The sequence below is a fragment of the Mesocricetus auratus genome, unplaced genomic scaffold, assembly GCF_017639785.1.
Source record: "Mesocricetus auratus isolate SY011 unplaced genomic scaffold, BCM_Maur_2.0 Super-Scaffold_100009, whole genome shotgun sequence".
NCBI lineage: Eukaryota > Metazoa > Chordata > Mammalia > Rodentia > Cricetidae > Mesocricetus > Mesocricetus auratus.
This window is the reverse complement of record NW_024429193.1, coordinates 15,999,005-16,015,724: the sequence shown is the minus strand read 5'-3', so window position 1 is coordinate 16,015,724 and position 16,720 is coordinate 15,999,005. Positions and strand designations below refer to the sequence as shown.

At 44.1% G+C, this 16,720-nt stretch overlaps 1 protein-coding gene across 1 annotated transcript in view; it reads left to right on the top strand.

The window, feature by feature from the left end:
• The window catches only part of Kyat3 (kynurenine aminotransferase 3), a 40,960-nt gene that overhangs the window by 13,450 nt on the left and 10,790 nt on the right, over positions 1-16,720 (top strand). Inside the window, 9 exon segments of the mRNA XM_040751674.1 lie at positions 221-279; positions 989-1,133; positions 4,813-4,962; positions 7,481-7,495; positions 7,497-7,568; positions 8,017-8,142; positions 8,234-8,354; positions 12,207-12,283; positions 15,616-15,705. Coding sequence (XP_040607608.1) covers positions 221-279; positions 989-1,133; positions 4,813-4,962; positions 7,481-7,495; positions 7,497-7,568; positions 8,017-8,142; positions 8,234-8,354; positions 12,207-12,283; positions 15,616-15,705 — 855 coding nt within the window.

Here is a 16,720-nt window from a genome sequence, read left to right as displayed (position 1 = left end):
GTGGTATTTTTGTCCTTGGGTGAGACTGTGAAGATCTGAGGGCCTCAAGAAAAAGCATTCTGTAGGACAGTGGGGAAGAGTTGACAATCCCTTAGAACTCCTTTCCATAGAGCTATTTACAATATAACAGAAGAAAAAAAGGAAGAATGGCCCAATGTTTACTGGCCTCTTTGAATGTTGGCTAAATAATTAAAAGAAAATTTCAATATATATCTTTCAGAAAATGGCTTTGAGATTCAAAAATGCCAAACGAATTGAAGGCCTGGACAGCAATGTGTGGTGAGTGTCTCATATGAACCAAGTTTCCTGTGGTTCCTTAAATTGCATTTTAGCTTCTGCCACAGTCCAGTAATGAAGCCATTCATTAAATTCCTCCCATTAATTAAAATTACATGGAGGGAAGCTGGTCCCTGGGCTAGCACTGGATACATGGCAGAGAATATAGAAACTAAGTTTGACTGTTGTGTTCATGAAATTTATAACTTTTTTTTCTTGGAGTGGGATCTTGCTATGTATGTAGCCCAGGCTGGCCTCAAACTCTTGATCCTCTTGCTTCACCCTCCCCAGTGCTGGGATTACAGACATTTACAGGCATTATTATATCTATATACATATATGACTCAAATATGAATGTTATTAAATTGAGGGGTCTAAGGAAGATAGGGTCATTAGCTCACCCATCATTTGCTAGATATATTCATCTTGTGAGTAGTAACATTTGGTTGGGAACTCATTGTTTTTCATCTCTAAGACTAAGATATATATATATCATGTGATTTTTGTTTTTCAAAACAGTATTTCTCTGTGTATCCCTGGCTGTCCTGGAACTCACTCTGTAGACCAGGCAGGCCTTGAACTCACCTTCCTTTGCCTCAAGTGCTAGGATTAAAAGCATGGGTCACCACTACCTGAAAACATATGATATTGAAGCTAACTCTGTAATTATAGTGTTTTCTAATTTTAATTGTTGCTTTCTTTTTTTAATCAGGGTTGAATTTACTAAGTTGGCTGCAGATCCTTCTGTTGTGAATCTCGGACAAGGCCTTCCAGATATATCCCCTCCTACCTATGTGAAGGAAGAGTTATCAAAGGCTGCACTGACTGATAATCTGAATCAGTACACGAGGGGCTTTGTGAGTCTTATCAGGGTCACATGGGGCACACACTGATAACTCAAGCTGGCATGTGTGAGTGCGCATGCGTGTGTATGTATGTGAACCCCTCCTTCTAGGATCACCTGTCCCAACCTAGAAAATCAGGAGACCCTTGCCCCTACCTCTTGGGATGTGCCTTGCCCAACTTCCAGCCCTTTCAAAGATCTGCTTTGGCCCTTCATTGACTGATGTTCTGAAATGAGGTCACAGGACATCAAGGGAAGGGAAAATAACCTCTCATTAACACTCATGTAGTCTTAGCATTGGCTTCTTAAAGAACCCTGTTTCTGACTAGACGCTTGCTTCCTCTCTAGCCTCTCTAACCCCTTATCCATCATCTGTGCTGAAATGCCCAGGTATCCAGACATTTTAGATTAGATTGACCTTGAACTGTAGACATTTGTCTGCCCTGCCTGCGAGCTATGTGGTTATCATATGATCAAGCATCTTCTTTTCCTTTCCTGAGAATGTGGAAAATGTGGAGGAGCAGGACATGGAAAGAAGTCTTTACATTTAGTCATTATGAGTCCATCTAGGAAAGTCCAAACAGTCCACACACAGTTTTGCTTTGGGAATAAGAGCACAGGGGAAAACAGCAAGACAGACCTGAGCTGTCACAGACTCTCACGGTCTCACTGACTTCATTGGGGTGTTTACGGCTATGATAAAATACCATAGTCAAAAGCAACTTGAGAAGGGCTTTTTTTTTTTCATTTTACAACGTGTAGTCTATCATGCAGAGACACCAGAAAAGGGACTCAAGGCAGGAACCTGGAGGCAGGAACTGGTGTAAAGGTCATGTTTACTAGCTTGCTCCTCATGGCTTGCCCAGCCTGCTTTTTTATAGTATCCAAGACCAACAGACCACAGTGAGCTGAGCCCTCCCACATCAATATCAATCAAGAAATTGAACCATAGACTTGCCATAAGCCAATTTGGGGATGGGTGCATTTTCTCAATTGACTTTCCCTCTTTCTAAATGACTCAAACTTATGTCAAATTGACAGAAAACTAGCCAGCCCACTCACTAAGCAACCAGCCTAGAAGCCCCCATATCAGACCTGAAACTATGGAAGTTGTAGAAGAAAATATAAGGGAAATAGGTCAAGATATTGGTATAGGCTATGATTTTTTTTTTACTTAAAGCCCAAAACACAAGTTACAATAGCAAAAATAGACAAATATGATCTTAGGAAACTAAGCAATTTGTATATGTCAAGGAAGCATAACAGAATAGAGACAGCCTATAGGATGGGAGAAAGGCGCTCACTGGACAAAGGGTAAATGTCTAGAGTGCATGCAGAGGTGGGAAAGCTATATAACAAAACAAGCTTACAATCTACATTCTAAAAAGGAGAAACAGAAGTGGCTAGCATGTATATAAAGAAGTTCTTACCATCACTAATCAAGACAATTCAAACAAAACCATGAGAGATCATTTCAGCACGGCCAGAACAGTTACTATTTAAAAATCAAAGCATAACAAATGAAGAAGAGGGAGAAAAAAATCTCTTCTGCACCTTTGGTGTCACCGTAAATCAGTGCTAGTGACACAAAAGGCAGCACAAGTAGATTTGGCAAACTGCCCAGTGGGTGAGGGCACTTGGTAAGGCTGAACTGCCTGAGTTTGATCCTTGGGCCACACAATGAAGGGAGAGAACCAACTTCCCAGTCGTTCTCTGGCCTCCACATGCACACATTAAAAAATTGTGGAATATTTGCACACTGTGAAAATATATTTTGTGACTGGTTTAATAAAGAGCTGGCTGGCCAATAGCTAGGCAGGAGCTGTAGGCGGGACTTCCAGGCAGAGAGAGGAGGAAGGAGCAGGTAGTCTAGGCACAGGAAGATGCAGAGCAAGCTGATCGTGCAGGAGGAGAAGTAACAGCCATGGGTCAGGTGGTGACATGTAGACAAATTTAAATGTGTTGATTTAGGTTATAAGAGCTAGTTAGAAACAAGCTTAAGCTACAGGCCGAGCTTTCATAATTGGTAAGTCTCTGTGTCATTATTTGGGAGCTGGAAGGACAGAGAAAGACTTGTTACAATGAATAAATGTTAAAAAGAATTTAAAGGAGCAAAACACATAAAAATGTCTGGATTTATATTCAAAGGAAATGAAGTCAATGTCTCAGAGACACCAGACACCCACACCCATGTGTGCTGAAGTGCTGTTCATTGTAACTAAGATACTGAATGAGTCTAGGTGAGCATCAGCAGAATAGAAGAAAATATGCTACCTTCCCCAGGAGACTATTATTCTGCCACAGGTAGAGAGAAAACCAGACAACTGCGGCACAGATAGAACCGGCAACTATGTGAACTGGAATAATAAGGCAGACACAGAGAGACAAATGCTGAATATTTTGTCTCTATGGAAAAGTTAAATTTTTGTAGATCTGGAGGTAGATGAGAGTTGAAGGGTAGTCTGCAGAGGCTAGGAAGAGGAAGTGGGCGGAGACAAAGGGAGATTAAATAATAGATACTGAGACCCAGTGAGATGGGAGGAAAATTTTCTATCCTCTACAGCACAGACAGGGATTACAATTCACAATAACCTGTTATATATTTAAGAACTATAATAGAGAAGAACTTGAAGGTTTCAAAGAAATGCTGGAGGAAAATGCTAATAACTGGCTTTATCTATATACTGTAGTCAAGTGTTGAGGTATTATACTGCCCCTTAAATATGTGCAATTATTGCATGTTAGCTAAAATAAAAATTACTTACATCTGAGTATGAGTTGAACCCAGGGCCCTATACCTGCTAGACAAGCACTCTAGTACTGAGCTGCACCCCAGCCCTAAGGAGAAAGTTTTAGTATGAGAACCACGACATAGCTCACATTCTGTACATGTGTCATCATCCTCTTTCTCATCTTATGGGAATCACTGTCCTTGGTAACTGCTCTTTTCTCATCAGTGAATAATTCTCTGCTTCCTGGTAGCGTTTGTCATCAGCAGCCCTAATGTGCATGTCCTTGGGGAATTTGATTTTCCTTCTCTTAGTCCATGGCAGACAGAACCTCCCCGGCAATTGAGAAAAGCAGATACAGGAATATAGCAAATGCAGGATTTTTTACATTAATTTAATTTTTATGCTATTATAAATATACTGGGAGGTAATTCATTTTTATTCAAAACAACCTCTTTGAAATACTGTATTTGCACATCTTCCCTTTTGTGGATACTTTTCATCAACACCAAGTTTTCATAACCATTCATAGAGACACTCAAAGGCCAAAGGCTTTTCGAGTTTAGTGCTACTTTGGAAATACAGACTTGGAGGCTGGAGGGATGACTCGGTCAACTAAGAGCACTTACTGCTCTTGCAGAGGACCTGGGTTCAATTCCCAGCACTCACATGGTGGCTTAACTGTACAGTCTGTCACACCTGCCTGTAACTCCAGGTCCAGAGGAGCCGGCACCTTTTTTTCTGGCCTCCACTATACTCATGTGGTGCATATGCACACGTATAAGCAAAATGCCTGTCCATATAAAATCAATCTTTAAGAATACAAATGTGGGGATAATGCTGGACATCAAACCCAAATTGAAAACCTTTTTCATTTCAGAGTTACATTACCTCAAAGAAGTAGCTTTCATAATCAATTTCAAGGTGGGTTTTTTATTTTTGTCTTAATCTTTAATACAACAGGGTCATCCATCACTTGTGAAAGCTCTGTCCTGTTTGTATGAAAAAATTTATCAACATCCAATTGATCCCAATGAAGAAATTGTTGTGACAGTGGGTGGATATGGGTCTCTCCTTAACGCCATTCAAGGACTGGTTGACCCAGGAGATGAAGTAAGTACATGATCACTGTTACAGCGTCTGCTTCCTTACGTCTGTCCTGTGCTGGAGCCCTCTCCTCCTCTTGTTCCTTTCTTTTTCTCTTCCGATCCATGCAAGTCTAATGGCGGCACAGTGAAGTTGACGGGCCTTGAATGTGGAGTGGGATAAATTGCCACGTAAGTGTAGTGCACATAAAGATGTCACACCTGTCCAGGGTCCAGACACTTTGAGTCATTTCCTGGTGTATGTCTCCCAGAGTTAACCGCTATTCTGTAATCTGTACCTCAGTTCATTCTCGTGGCTCTTTTGCTGGATAGAAGTTGGAATCAGATGGTACAGGCTCTTGAATTTTTTTTCTTTTCATTCATTGTTATGTCTGTGAGATTTGTTCACGTTGTAGCATTCCTAGTTAGTTAGTTAGTTAGTTTGTGTTTGATACACGGCCTCCTTTAGCCCAGGCTGACCTAACTTTGTATGTGGCCTACATGCACCCCTGTGCACACATACATACACACAGATTCAATAAGAACATTACATTGTATGTACTTGTAAAACTTTATTTTTTTCATCTAGAGGTAGCAATCATGTGAATTTATTCAACCGACCATATACACAATCACAACGCTGTTATGTATACATGCAAAAGATAAGAAAATAATTCTTATATTCAGCAAACTCTCACGGAGACATTAACGGAAGAGCAAAAGTTAGAATTGTGTGGCATTTTCATGAAATTGGGCTAGGTTTTAAAAAGACATAAAAGCACGGGCTCCCTGGGCTGGCAAGGGGAGGGGCTCCCTTGGTAGGGCCATTTTCTGCAAAGCCTGAATTGGATGCCCAGAACCCCACGTGACAGAATAAGAGAACCAACACTGACAAGTTGTCCTCTGACTCCTGATGTGGGATGTCTTTCTGTATTCTTATCATTGATTAATAAAGAAGCTGATTTGACTAATAGCCAGGCAGACTAGAGCCAGGCAGGAAATACAAGTAGAGATACAGGGAGAAAGAAGGCGGTGTAGAAGAAGACACCAGCCATTGGAGAAGCAAGACATGTAAAAAGTGAGGTAGCAAGCCATAAACCATGTGGCAAAGCATAGATAAGAAATTTGGTTTAATTTAAATATAAGTGCCAGTTAGTAATAAGCCAGAGCCATCAGCCAAACAATTAGAATTAATATTAAGCCTCTGAGTGATTATTTTATGTGACTGTAGGACTGGATGGGACATAGAAAAGCTTCCAGCTACAGACTGTCACATGTGCCCCATGGTACACCCAGGCGCATGTGCACAACAAATAAATAAATGTAATCAAAACTGTACAAAAGCAAAAAGCTAGGCAAACGTGGTGGTGCGTACCTGCAGTCCCAGAATTTGGGAGGTGAAGCCAGGAGGTAAGGGCCCTTCTCAGCTCCATAGTGAGTTGGAGATTGGTCAGATAAGATCTTACTTCAGTGGAAGAGAGACAGGGAGGAAGGAGATTATCTTAGTTACTTTTCTATTTCTGTGACAAAATGCCATAATGAAGTCATCTTGCAAAAGAGTTTAATTGGGGGCCTGCTTAGATGCAGAGGGTGAGAAGAAACCGAGCCCACCATGTGGAGAACATGACAGGCAGGCAGACACAGGGTCGCAGTGCTGGGGCCGTAGATGAGAGCTTTCACATTAAAGCGACAACCATGAGGCAGAGAGAGAGCAGAGTGGAATGGAGTAGGCATTGGAAACCCCACTGGCACGCTTCCTCCAACAGGGCCACACCTCCTAGTCCTTTCCAAACAGTCCTGCAGACTGGGGAACCAAGCACAGAGACACAAGAAAATGGCAGAAAGGTCCTAGATTGGGTCTGAGGGCCGGGGTGTGATGGCAGCAGACCCGAGCACCCACTCAATCTGAAACTGTAGCAAGGGTGCTTGCATCCAAAAGCTGGGTGTGAAAAAGGTTCCAAATACCAAGTACCTGGGGGGAAGGAGGTGCCGTGGGCATCACGCAAGAGCAGTAACATCCTCTGTCCCATGACTGAATCACATGTTTACTCTCAAGACACTGCCTTGAGACACTGCCAAGAGACTGCCTTAGCACTCCACTCTAGAGACGATTGCCATTCCCTAATATCCTGCTCCTATCAAGTACCTCTTATACTGTGTTTTGTAACTTGAGCTACACAAACCATCCTTACTGGTCTTGCTTAGAACATCCCTTTGAAATATGGTGAACCGTCTAGGCCCCAGGTACATCTGGGTGTGCACCTATAATAACTGGCAATTTAGAATGTCCCCGCTGTAAGTCTATACTTGGATCTCCCGAGAGACTGAGAACTCCAGCCTTGACTCCCTGGACGTCTTTATCCGGGCTCTTTTGCACTCAGACAGTGGCTCCACGAAGACGGGGCCTGTCTTTTCCATTGCTGCGTCTTATCACTTAGCCCCCCCCCCCCCAGAGGTGCCGCGTTCATGCGGTGCACGTTTGAGGCGCCGACTTCATGTGGTGAGTTGCTAGCTGAACCCTGCGTTCTTGTTCACTTTTCTCTCAGGTCATCATAATGGTGCCCTTTTTACGACTGTTACGCGCCCATGGTGAGAATGGCCGGAGCAACGCCCGTGTTTATTCCCCTGAGATCTGTAAGTCCCCAATCCATCCACCAGCTTGAAGAATGTTTTAACGTGCTAATTTCTTTGTCACTGGAGATGTAGCTAAGTCTTTTGAAAGCAATGAATACAGTAACTAAAGTGACTCACAGACTCCTCTGTCAGTCTAATGGTGTCACACGTTGCCCATAGATACAGCCGGCTTCTGGGAAGGAACAACAGCTGTTGTGCCGACAGCGTTCATTGTTTCCTTTAACAGGTGTGTACACAGATTCCAGTCCTCTGGGTTCTCGAGGTTGAATTAGAGCCTAATTATTTGTGTTTGTATTCTTCGCTAGTCATTTATTCAGTTACCTTTGCCACGTCTGTCTTTAATCTTCTCTTTTCTTTACTAGGTTGTTTGTAAGACAGTAAACACGAATTAATTTGTCCAAATCCCATCTTAATTTGTTCACATCCCATCTTTCTTCTTCATGCCTAGAAACCCACTGATGGGGTGAAGTGGTCTAGCTCTGACTGGACATTCAACCCTCAAGAACTGGAAAGTAAATTTAGTTCCAAAACTAAAGCCATTATATTAAATACTCCACATAACCCCATTGGCAAGGTAAGTGAGCCTGTTCACTTACGCAGGCTGGGAGTCACTGTTCTCTCACGTGTGGAATAATTGTCCGTGCCCTTTCCTTTAACATGTGTAGGTGTATACCCGAGAGGAGCTGCAAGTCATTGCTGACCTTTGCATCAAGTATGACACCCTGTGCATCAGTGATGAGGTTTACGAATGGCTTGTCTACACTGGACACAAGCATATAAAAATAGGTACTGATTATGAAGGTCTCAAGGCTGCATGGGTCTGGGCACATGTGGAACAGCTGATTGGAAAGGTTCCAGGCCAGCGTTAAAAATAGTCTCTGTGATGGGTATCTACGTGAGCCCTTCCGAGAAGTATTTAGATGGGCCGTGCTTGAGTGATTGAGGTTCAGCTTGATGAGCAGATGTTCAAATGGGGGAAAGGACTTGAGATCACAATGAAAAGCTGGGGCGTGAGCAGAGCAGTTCTTTTGCCCATCTCTAGCTTCCTAACGAGAACCCTGCTGTCCTTGGTATGTAAGACACTGGGACAGAAGTTCTCGTGAAGAGGTTCATGACTGTGCTGCATTGAGTTGCCAAAATAACAACAAGAAATTATGGAATGGCAAGCTATGGCTATGGCTAGTCTGTCCTCCGTTGGATTTTGCAATTGCTACTAGGCTGTCTAACCCAAATACTGCAGTATCGTCTGGGGTGGCCCAAGCTCTGAGCTGCAGGGCTGAGTCAGCTGTAGGGTGACCTCGGGTCTTGCACCTGTCTTTCCTTGGATAGAGGCATTGTGCCCCTGATGTCCACATGACTCCCTCAGGTCTTTGTTCCCATGTCACTCTCCCTCACCTCCAGAAATCACTTCCTTCACTTCTTTGTTTTCCCCTCTATTGTTAACAGAATCTTTGCACTTTGCTTCTGAATTACAAGAAGCACAAGATTATTATCTGTGTTGGTCTCTTCTAAATTCCCATTTTCCATGTTAGCGTCCTACACGTGGTAGGAGTGCCTCAACTTGACACAGCCCAGAGTCAATAGAGGAAACCTCAATTGAAAAACTGCCTGAATCACACAGTCATATGGCCACTTCCATGAAGGACTATTTTGCTTGATGATCTATGATATAAGAATGCAATCTACTGAGGGCAGTGTCATCCTTAGGCTAGTAGTCCTGGTCCCCTTCATGGGTTCTGCTATGCTCCCTGAGCTGGAAATGAGTCCCAGGCCTGACTTCTTCAGGGCTGTACTGCGATGGAAAAGTATAAACCAAATAAACCCTTTCACAAGAACAGAAAGCAAATTAGAGCATCAGGCAATCGAATGGCTTTGCTGGATAAGATGAGTAGGAAACATGGAAAGGAGGAGGTAAAGATGTAATGTATGTATGAACAGAAGTCACATGCACCATAACTGTTCCAGTAGATGGAGGGAGACAACAAGTGTTTGAGGAGGTTAGAATGTAACCAGTCTTTCTCTGTCCCACCAGCCAGCTCCCAAATCACAGCATGCAAACGTATTGTAAATTGTGAAAGCTCGGCCTATAGCTTAGGCTTGTTTCTTACAATGTAATTACCTCATTCCTATTACTCACATGACTCATCATTGTCACCTCTTCTCCTGCATGTCTTGCTTGTTCTTCATCTCTCAGCATTGTCTCTGCAGCGTTCTCTCTGCCCCCCAAATCCTGCCTAACCATTATTAAACCAATCCGAGTGACACATCTTCACAGTGAATAAAAAGATTATCCCACAACATTAGAAGCCTTGGAGAAGGGGTAAAACCCTTGCAGAAGACAAAGGCTCTGAGGTTTGCTAACAGATACATTGAAACCTCAGTATCCTGCATCCTAGAACAGGGGCATAATGAAACTAGAAGTGATTCTGCGTGACAGAAAACTGAACATTAAAAATACACTATTGCTGCTGTTGTTTTAATCCAGGTAGGTGGCTGGAAAAATGGTTCAGTACTTAAGAGCACTGGCTGCTCCTCCAGATGGCCCAGGTTCTATTTTCAGCATCCACATGGTGGTTCACAGCCACCTGTAATTCCACTTCCAGGGAATCTGGCATTCTCCTCTTGCCTCTGTGGACACCACTTTGGTACATAGACATATGTGTAGGCAAAACACCATGTGCATAAAAATAATACTTTTCAAATTCCAGTTATGTACATAGCTCTATAACAAAGCTATCTCAGCAAATGCATTTGAGTTTTCTGACTTGGTCATTAATATTCATTTACTAAATCCTCTTTGTAAGTAAGTGATCTGTAACTTTCTAGATCAGATAAGTGGCAGCAACTGCCAAAGGCTTAAGGAAATCTTGTGGATAAAGACCTAAGGTGACTTTTCAAATTCCTGATTAACTTGATTCCCCAGAGTGGCCATAATTATACTTGGAGAACTATAGTGAAAGGAATTGGTTCTGTGGCTGCATTATAAAGTAAATTAATAAGCTCCAAGTTTGGGTGAGGGTCAGAAGCAAATCATGTATTTTCCAGCTTAGGTGATGCATAGGGACTGTGAAGAAATGGAAACTCCAGTCAACCCTGGTGACACACACCTGTAAACCACACTGCTCCTGAGGCTGAAGCAGGAGGGTCTGAGGTTCAAGGCCAGCCTGGGCTAGATAGATGTAGAACTATAGAGCTCAAGCTCACCAGCTGCAGTGAGAAGGAAACACACACGTTTTTTGACTGCAGCCCGGGATTACCAAGCAGCACTAAGACTTACCTAGATACAGTATGTGTTGTAAGTTTTTGCTGAGTGTGTTCTAGGACACTGGGGAGACCCCATCTGGAGATAAGTAACATTGCCAGTGAATGATTAGGCTCAGATTATGAAGGGTGTTTTTTGCAGTCATCCAGATTTTGGTGGCAACTAGATCCATGGAAGAGACGTCTTTCAGTGTATAAACAGAAACTGTGGAAAAGGATTCGTAGTTCAAGGTGTTAATTGCACAGCTGCCTGCCTAAGCTGATGTGGTGTTCCAAAGTTTAGCCAAATCATCCCCAGCCCAGGAGATCTTCCCTCCCCTTCCGCTATTGCCTAACATGTCTGCCTGCCCCTACTCCAGCCCCCAGCACAGTGTCACGGCTGCCGCCTTGGTGTCTACTTACTCTGCCAGACCCCAAGCTCTTCGAGGCAGGAGATACATGTCCCTCTTCTTTGTTTCCTTTGCCAGTCTTAGTTACTAAGAAAGAGTTGATGGACAAATGTGAATGAATGACACTGTAAGGAATCAGTCAACAATGGTTTGGTGACTTACTCGCCTCTGGTTGGAAAAACTGTTATGAAATTAAAGGAAGTGATAATTGTGCGGTAGACTGGGCCTGGTTATCCAGAATGAAATTTTTACCTCAGTGACATTGTAAGCAAAGCAAACACAGATAGTGCACAGGACATTAGTAAACCTGGTTTGCCTTCCTTAAACATTCCCAGTGAGAACCATTGCTCTAGAGGATGTGGAGAAACAGACCTAGGAAAGAGGACTCACAGTAGTCATGTCCAAAGCCAGCCCGTAGCATCACAGCGGTGGACAGTGGCTCAGTGGTAGAGCACACTTAGCAGAAATGTCATGATCATGGTGTCTCTTCACAGCAATAGAAACCCTAAGACAGCTGGGCGGTGGTGGCGCACGCCTTTAATCTCAGCACTCAGGAGGCAGAGGCAGGCGGATCTCTGTGAGTCAAGGCCGGGATGGACCCATAGCCTCCGAAACAATACAGAGAAACCCTGTCTCGTAAAACCAAAAAAAAAGAAAAAAGAAAGAAACCCTAAGACAGACAGACAGATGAAAAAATAAGCACATAAATAAATGTAATAGAGGTCTCGTATCTATCTGCGTATGGTTTTCTGTGTGTTGTTTTGGTCCAACACTGCAATGTTTTCAGGCACTATAACATTTTTAGCTGAGTGAGCTAAAGTTTATGTTATCTAAAAAAGGACTGAAATAACTACACTCATACTATTTACTATCTCTGCTTTCACTGAGTTCATATAGTCTGCATTGTTTTTAGATTATACTAGAGGAAAACTAATTGGAAAGGAAGCATGCTGGCCACTTATCTGCTTATTTTTCTTTTCTTTCTAAGCCACTTTTCCCGGTATGTGGGACAGAACAATAACAATAGGAAGTGCTGGCAAGACTTTCAGTGTGACCGGCTGGAAGGTGAGAGGGGAGAGTATTGCCAGGCTGGGAGTGTGGCTCAGTGGCTGAGCACATACTTTGCCTATGAAAGGTCATGGGTTCAATCCCCATTACCCTCCAGGAAAAGGAGGCTGTTATACAGAGAAGCCCTGTCTTGGAAATAAAAATATAAGCCCATACTTTATTTTCTGCAGACTATTTTGCATTTTAAATGCACACAGAATATATGTGGGGTTTTATACTTAGTGATCGTTTCAGTATTTGCTGATTTGTTTGGTTCTCATGTCAAGCTTCAAACTTTTATTTTTAATTACATGTATTTACTTGGGGGCTGGGGATGTGTGCTGTGGGGTGTGTGTGTGTGTGTGTGTGTGTGTGTCTGTGTCTGTGTCTGTGTGTGTGTGTGTGTGTGTGTGTGTGTAGGGCAAAGGGCTTTGCATGGGAGTCAGTTCTCTCCAACATGTGGATCCCTGGGTCCTCAGGTTGGCCACAAGCAAGTTTTTACCCTCTGAACCGTATCACTGGTCCACATTTCATTCTTTTTAATACCAATAAACTTCCTTAAAAGAAAGAAAAATCAAGTAATTTAAAATTTTATGAGTTATCAAGTAATGTTGCTTTTTTTCTTTACAAAGAATATTCACCTATGAAAAGAGGAAAATAACACTGGCTAAGTAATACTCTGGCTTTAACTATGGCCTGAATGCTGAGTGTTTTTAAGCACGCTAATTCTTTTCATTCTTGTAAGCACAGTGTAAAGTGGGCAAGGTTTTCATCCCTGTTTTACAGATTACAAAACTAAGTCACTGTCTTGCCTGAGGTTATGCTGGTAATAAACTCAAGTCAGGGCAGGCAGCCCACCTTCAGAGTTCATGCACCATCCAGAGCACTGTTGATCCCACCTTCAGAGTCCATGCACCATCCAGAGCACTGTTGATACCACCTTCAGAGTCCATGCACCATCCAGAGCACTGTTGATCCCACCTTCAGAGCCCATGCACCATCCAGAGCACTGTTGATCCCACCTTCAGAGCCCATGCACCATCCAGAGCACTGTTGATCCCACCTTCAGGATCCATGCACCATCCAGAGCACTGTTGATCCCACCTTCAGAGTCCATGCACCATCCAGAGCACTGTTGATCCCACCTTCAGAGCCCATGCATCATCCAGAGCACTGTTGATCACACCTTCAGAGTCCATGCACCATCCAGAGCACTGTTGATCCCACCTTCAGAGTCCATGCACCATCCAGAGCACTGTTGATCCCACCTTCAGAGCCCATGCACCATCCAGAGCACTGTTGATCCCACCTTCAGAGTCCATGCACCATCCAGAGCACTGTTGATCCCACCTTCAGAGCCCATGCACCATCCAGAGCACTGTTGATCACACCTTCAGAGCCCATGCACCATCCAGAGCACTGTTGATCCCACCTTCAGAGCCCATGCACCATCCAGAGCACTGTTGATCCCACCTTCAGGATCCATGCACCATCCAGAGCACTGTTGATCCCACCTTCAGAGCCCATGCACCATCCAGAGCACTGTTGATCACACCTTCAGGATCCATGCACCATCCAGAGCACTGTTGATCCCACCTTCAGGATCCATGCACCATCCAGAGCACTGTTGATCCCACCTTCAGGGTCCATGCACCATCCAGAGCACTGTTGATCCCACCTTCAGAGTCCATGCACCATCCAGAGCACTGTTGATCACACCTTCAGAGCCCATGCACCATCCAGAGCACTGTTGATCACACCTTCAGAGTCCATGCACCATCCAGAGCACTGTTGATCCCACCTTCAGAGTCCATGCACCATCCAGAGCACTGTTGATCCCACCTTCAGAGCCCATGCACCATCCAGAGCACTGTTGATCCCACCTTCAGAGTCCATGCACCATCCAGAGCACTGTTGATCCCACCTTCAGAGCCCATGCACCATCCAGAGCACTGTTGATCCCACCTTCAGAGCCCATGCACCATCCAGAGCACTGTTGATCCCACCTTCAGAGCCCATGCACCATCCAGAGCACTGTTGATCCCACCTTCAGGATCCATGCACCATCCAGAGCACTGTTGATACCACCTTCAGAGCCCATGCACCATCCAGAGCACTGTTGATCACACCTTCAGGATCCATGCACCATCCAGAGCACTGTTGATCCCACCTTCAGGATCCATGCACCATCCAGAGCACTGTTGATCCCACCTTCAGGGTCCATGCACCATCCAGAGCACTGTTGATCCCACCTTCAGAGTCCATGCACCATCCAGAGCACTGTTGATCACACCTTCAGAGCCCATGCACCATCCAGAGCACTGTTGATCACACCTTCAGAGTCCATGCACCATCCAGAGCACTGTTGATCCCACCTTCAGAGTCCATGCACCATCCAGAGCACTGTTGATCCCACCTTCAGGATCCATGCACCATCCAGAGCACTGTTGATCCCACCTTCAGGGTCCATGCACCATCCAGAGCACTGTTGATCCCACCTTCAGAGTCCATGCACCATCCAGAGCACTGTTGATCCCACCTTCAGAGCCCATGCACCATCCAGAGCACTGTTGATCACACCTTCAGAGTCCATGCACCATCCAGAGCACTGTTGATCCCACCTTCAGAGCCCATGCACCATCCAGAGCACTGTTGATCACACCTTCAGAGTCCATGCACCATCCAGAGCACTGTTGATCACAACAGTGTATTCATCAGGATCTGATACACGGGGAGTTGAAGGCAAGAAAATCAGGAAGCCAACTTTCTCTTTTTGTGAGTTCAAGGGCTACAGGAGATACTGTCTCACAAAACAACAAATAATCCCCCAGTTGAAATTCAGTTCTCTTTGAGCCTTACAGATGCTAGACAGGGAGAAGTAAGCACAGGGACTGCAGGGACACCAGGAAAATTAGGAATCGTGCTCTGATTGTGGGGGAGTGTTCTGAGCTGCCATGCAGAATTACTTGTGCCTGTACTTCAGGCAAGTGCAGCTGCTGGCTTTTGATCCTCATGAGTACCGGAAGGGGCACATCGATCCTCATGAGTACCGGAAGGGGCACATCGATCCTCATGAGTACCGGAAGGGGCACATCGATCCTCATGAGTACCGGAAGGGGCACATCATAGAGGGGAAGGGTTCACTCATCACAGGTTCTGTTTACCTTCAGAAGGCAGACTGGGTGGTGAAGACAGAGTTGGGAACTTCACAAAAGCAAGCTTTGCCCCTCTTTCCTCCGGGGACCTTTCTGACTCGCCTATGTTTGTCATTTACACTCAGTACCCTGTTAGATACGATATATATTCTTAGATTGCGTTTTGAAATCTGCTTTTATCTTTTCCCTTCCCAGCTTGGCTGGAGCATTGGTCCTAGTCACCTGATAAAACATTTACAGACCGTTCAGCAAAACACGATTTATACCTGTGCAACTCCTTTACAGGTATGTGTTGGCCTTTGTGAATGTGGGAATGAGATAGCTTCTTCATGAACAAGCCCTTCTAGCACAGTTTGGGAATTTTGGAGTAGACACATTGTCATTGGATAAAGCCTAATTTCAAGATTCATAATTTATGTCATGTCTACAAGGTTCCTCTGATAACACAGGATAACATATATTAAGGGACAGACAACTTTGGTCATTCTTCATACTAGGATAGCGATTTAAAAGGAAAGAAAAGGTCCCTGGGTGTGGCGGTGCATGCCTGTCATGTTAGCACTACAGACTTCAATCAGTTGAGTCATGAGTTCCAGGCTTAGTGCGGGCTACACAGAGTCTTCAACGTATTGCTGGACAATACAGGAAGACCCCATGGGAGATGGGTAGCAGGCAGAAAACAAATAGTATAACTGATACAGGAGGAGTTCTAGAACATACTGTGAAGTTAAAAAAAAAAAAGCAGGATGCATGGTAGTGTGTATTTATACTAAATTGTACTATATATTATGGAAGAAAAGGGAAAACTCCTGTTTTCTAAAAAGAGCTCTTAGATAGTCCACAAGAAACTGGTGAAATGCTAACGGTATGAACAGGAGGACATGACAGTATGCAGAGGCCCCAGAGATGGTAGACTCTTTCTACCAGGACACTCTTTTTCTCAAGAACAATGCCATGCCTTAACCTCCCAAGCCGTGAGATAGCAGGCAAGGACCACCGTGCCTGGCCCTTAGTGTGTATCTTTGTTAAATTGTTGCTGGTTCTGAACACATTTCTAGAAACATCTATTTATCATTCTCCTAGAATACCCCAAATACTAAAAAGTTGTTCTACTTCTACGAGGAGTAATGCCTGAGAGAGTAAAAGTATTGGCTTAAGTGGACTTGATTGATCCTTTCTCATGAAAGGTGTCTAACCCAATAGGAAAAATTCCACTGGTTTTAATGATCCAGGTTGGAGAGTGTATGGTGTCGTGTTGGGTAGGCCCCATGGAGAAGACAGCATATGAGTGCTGGCTAAC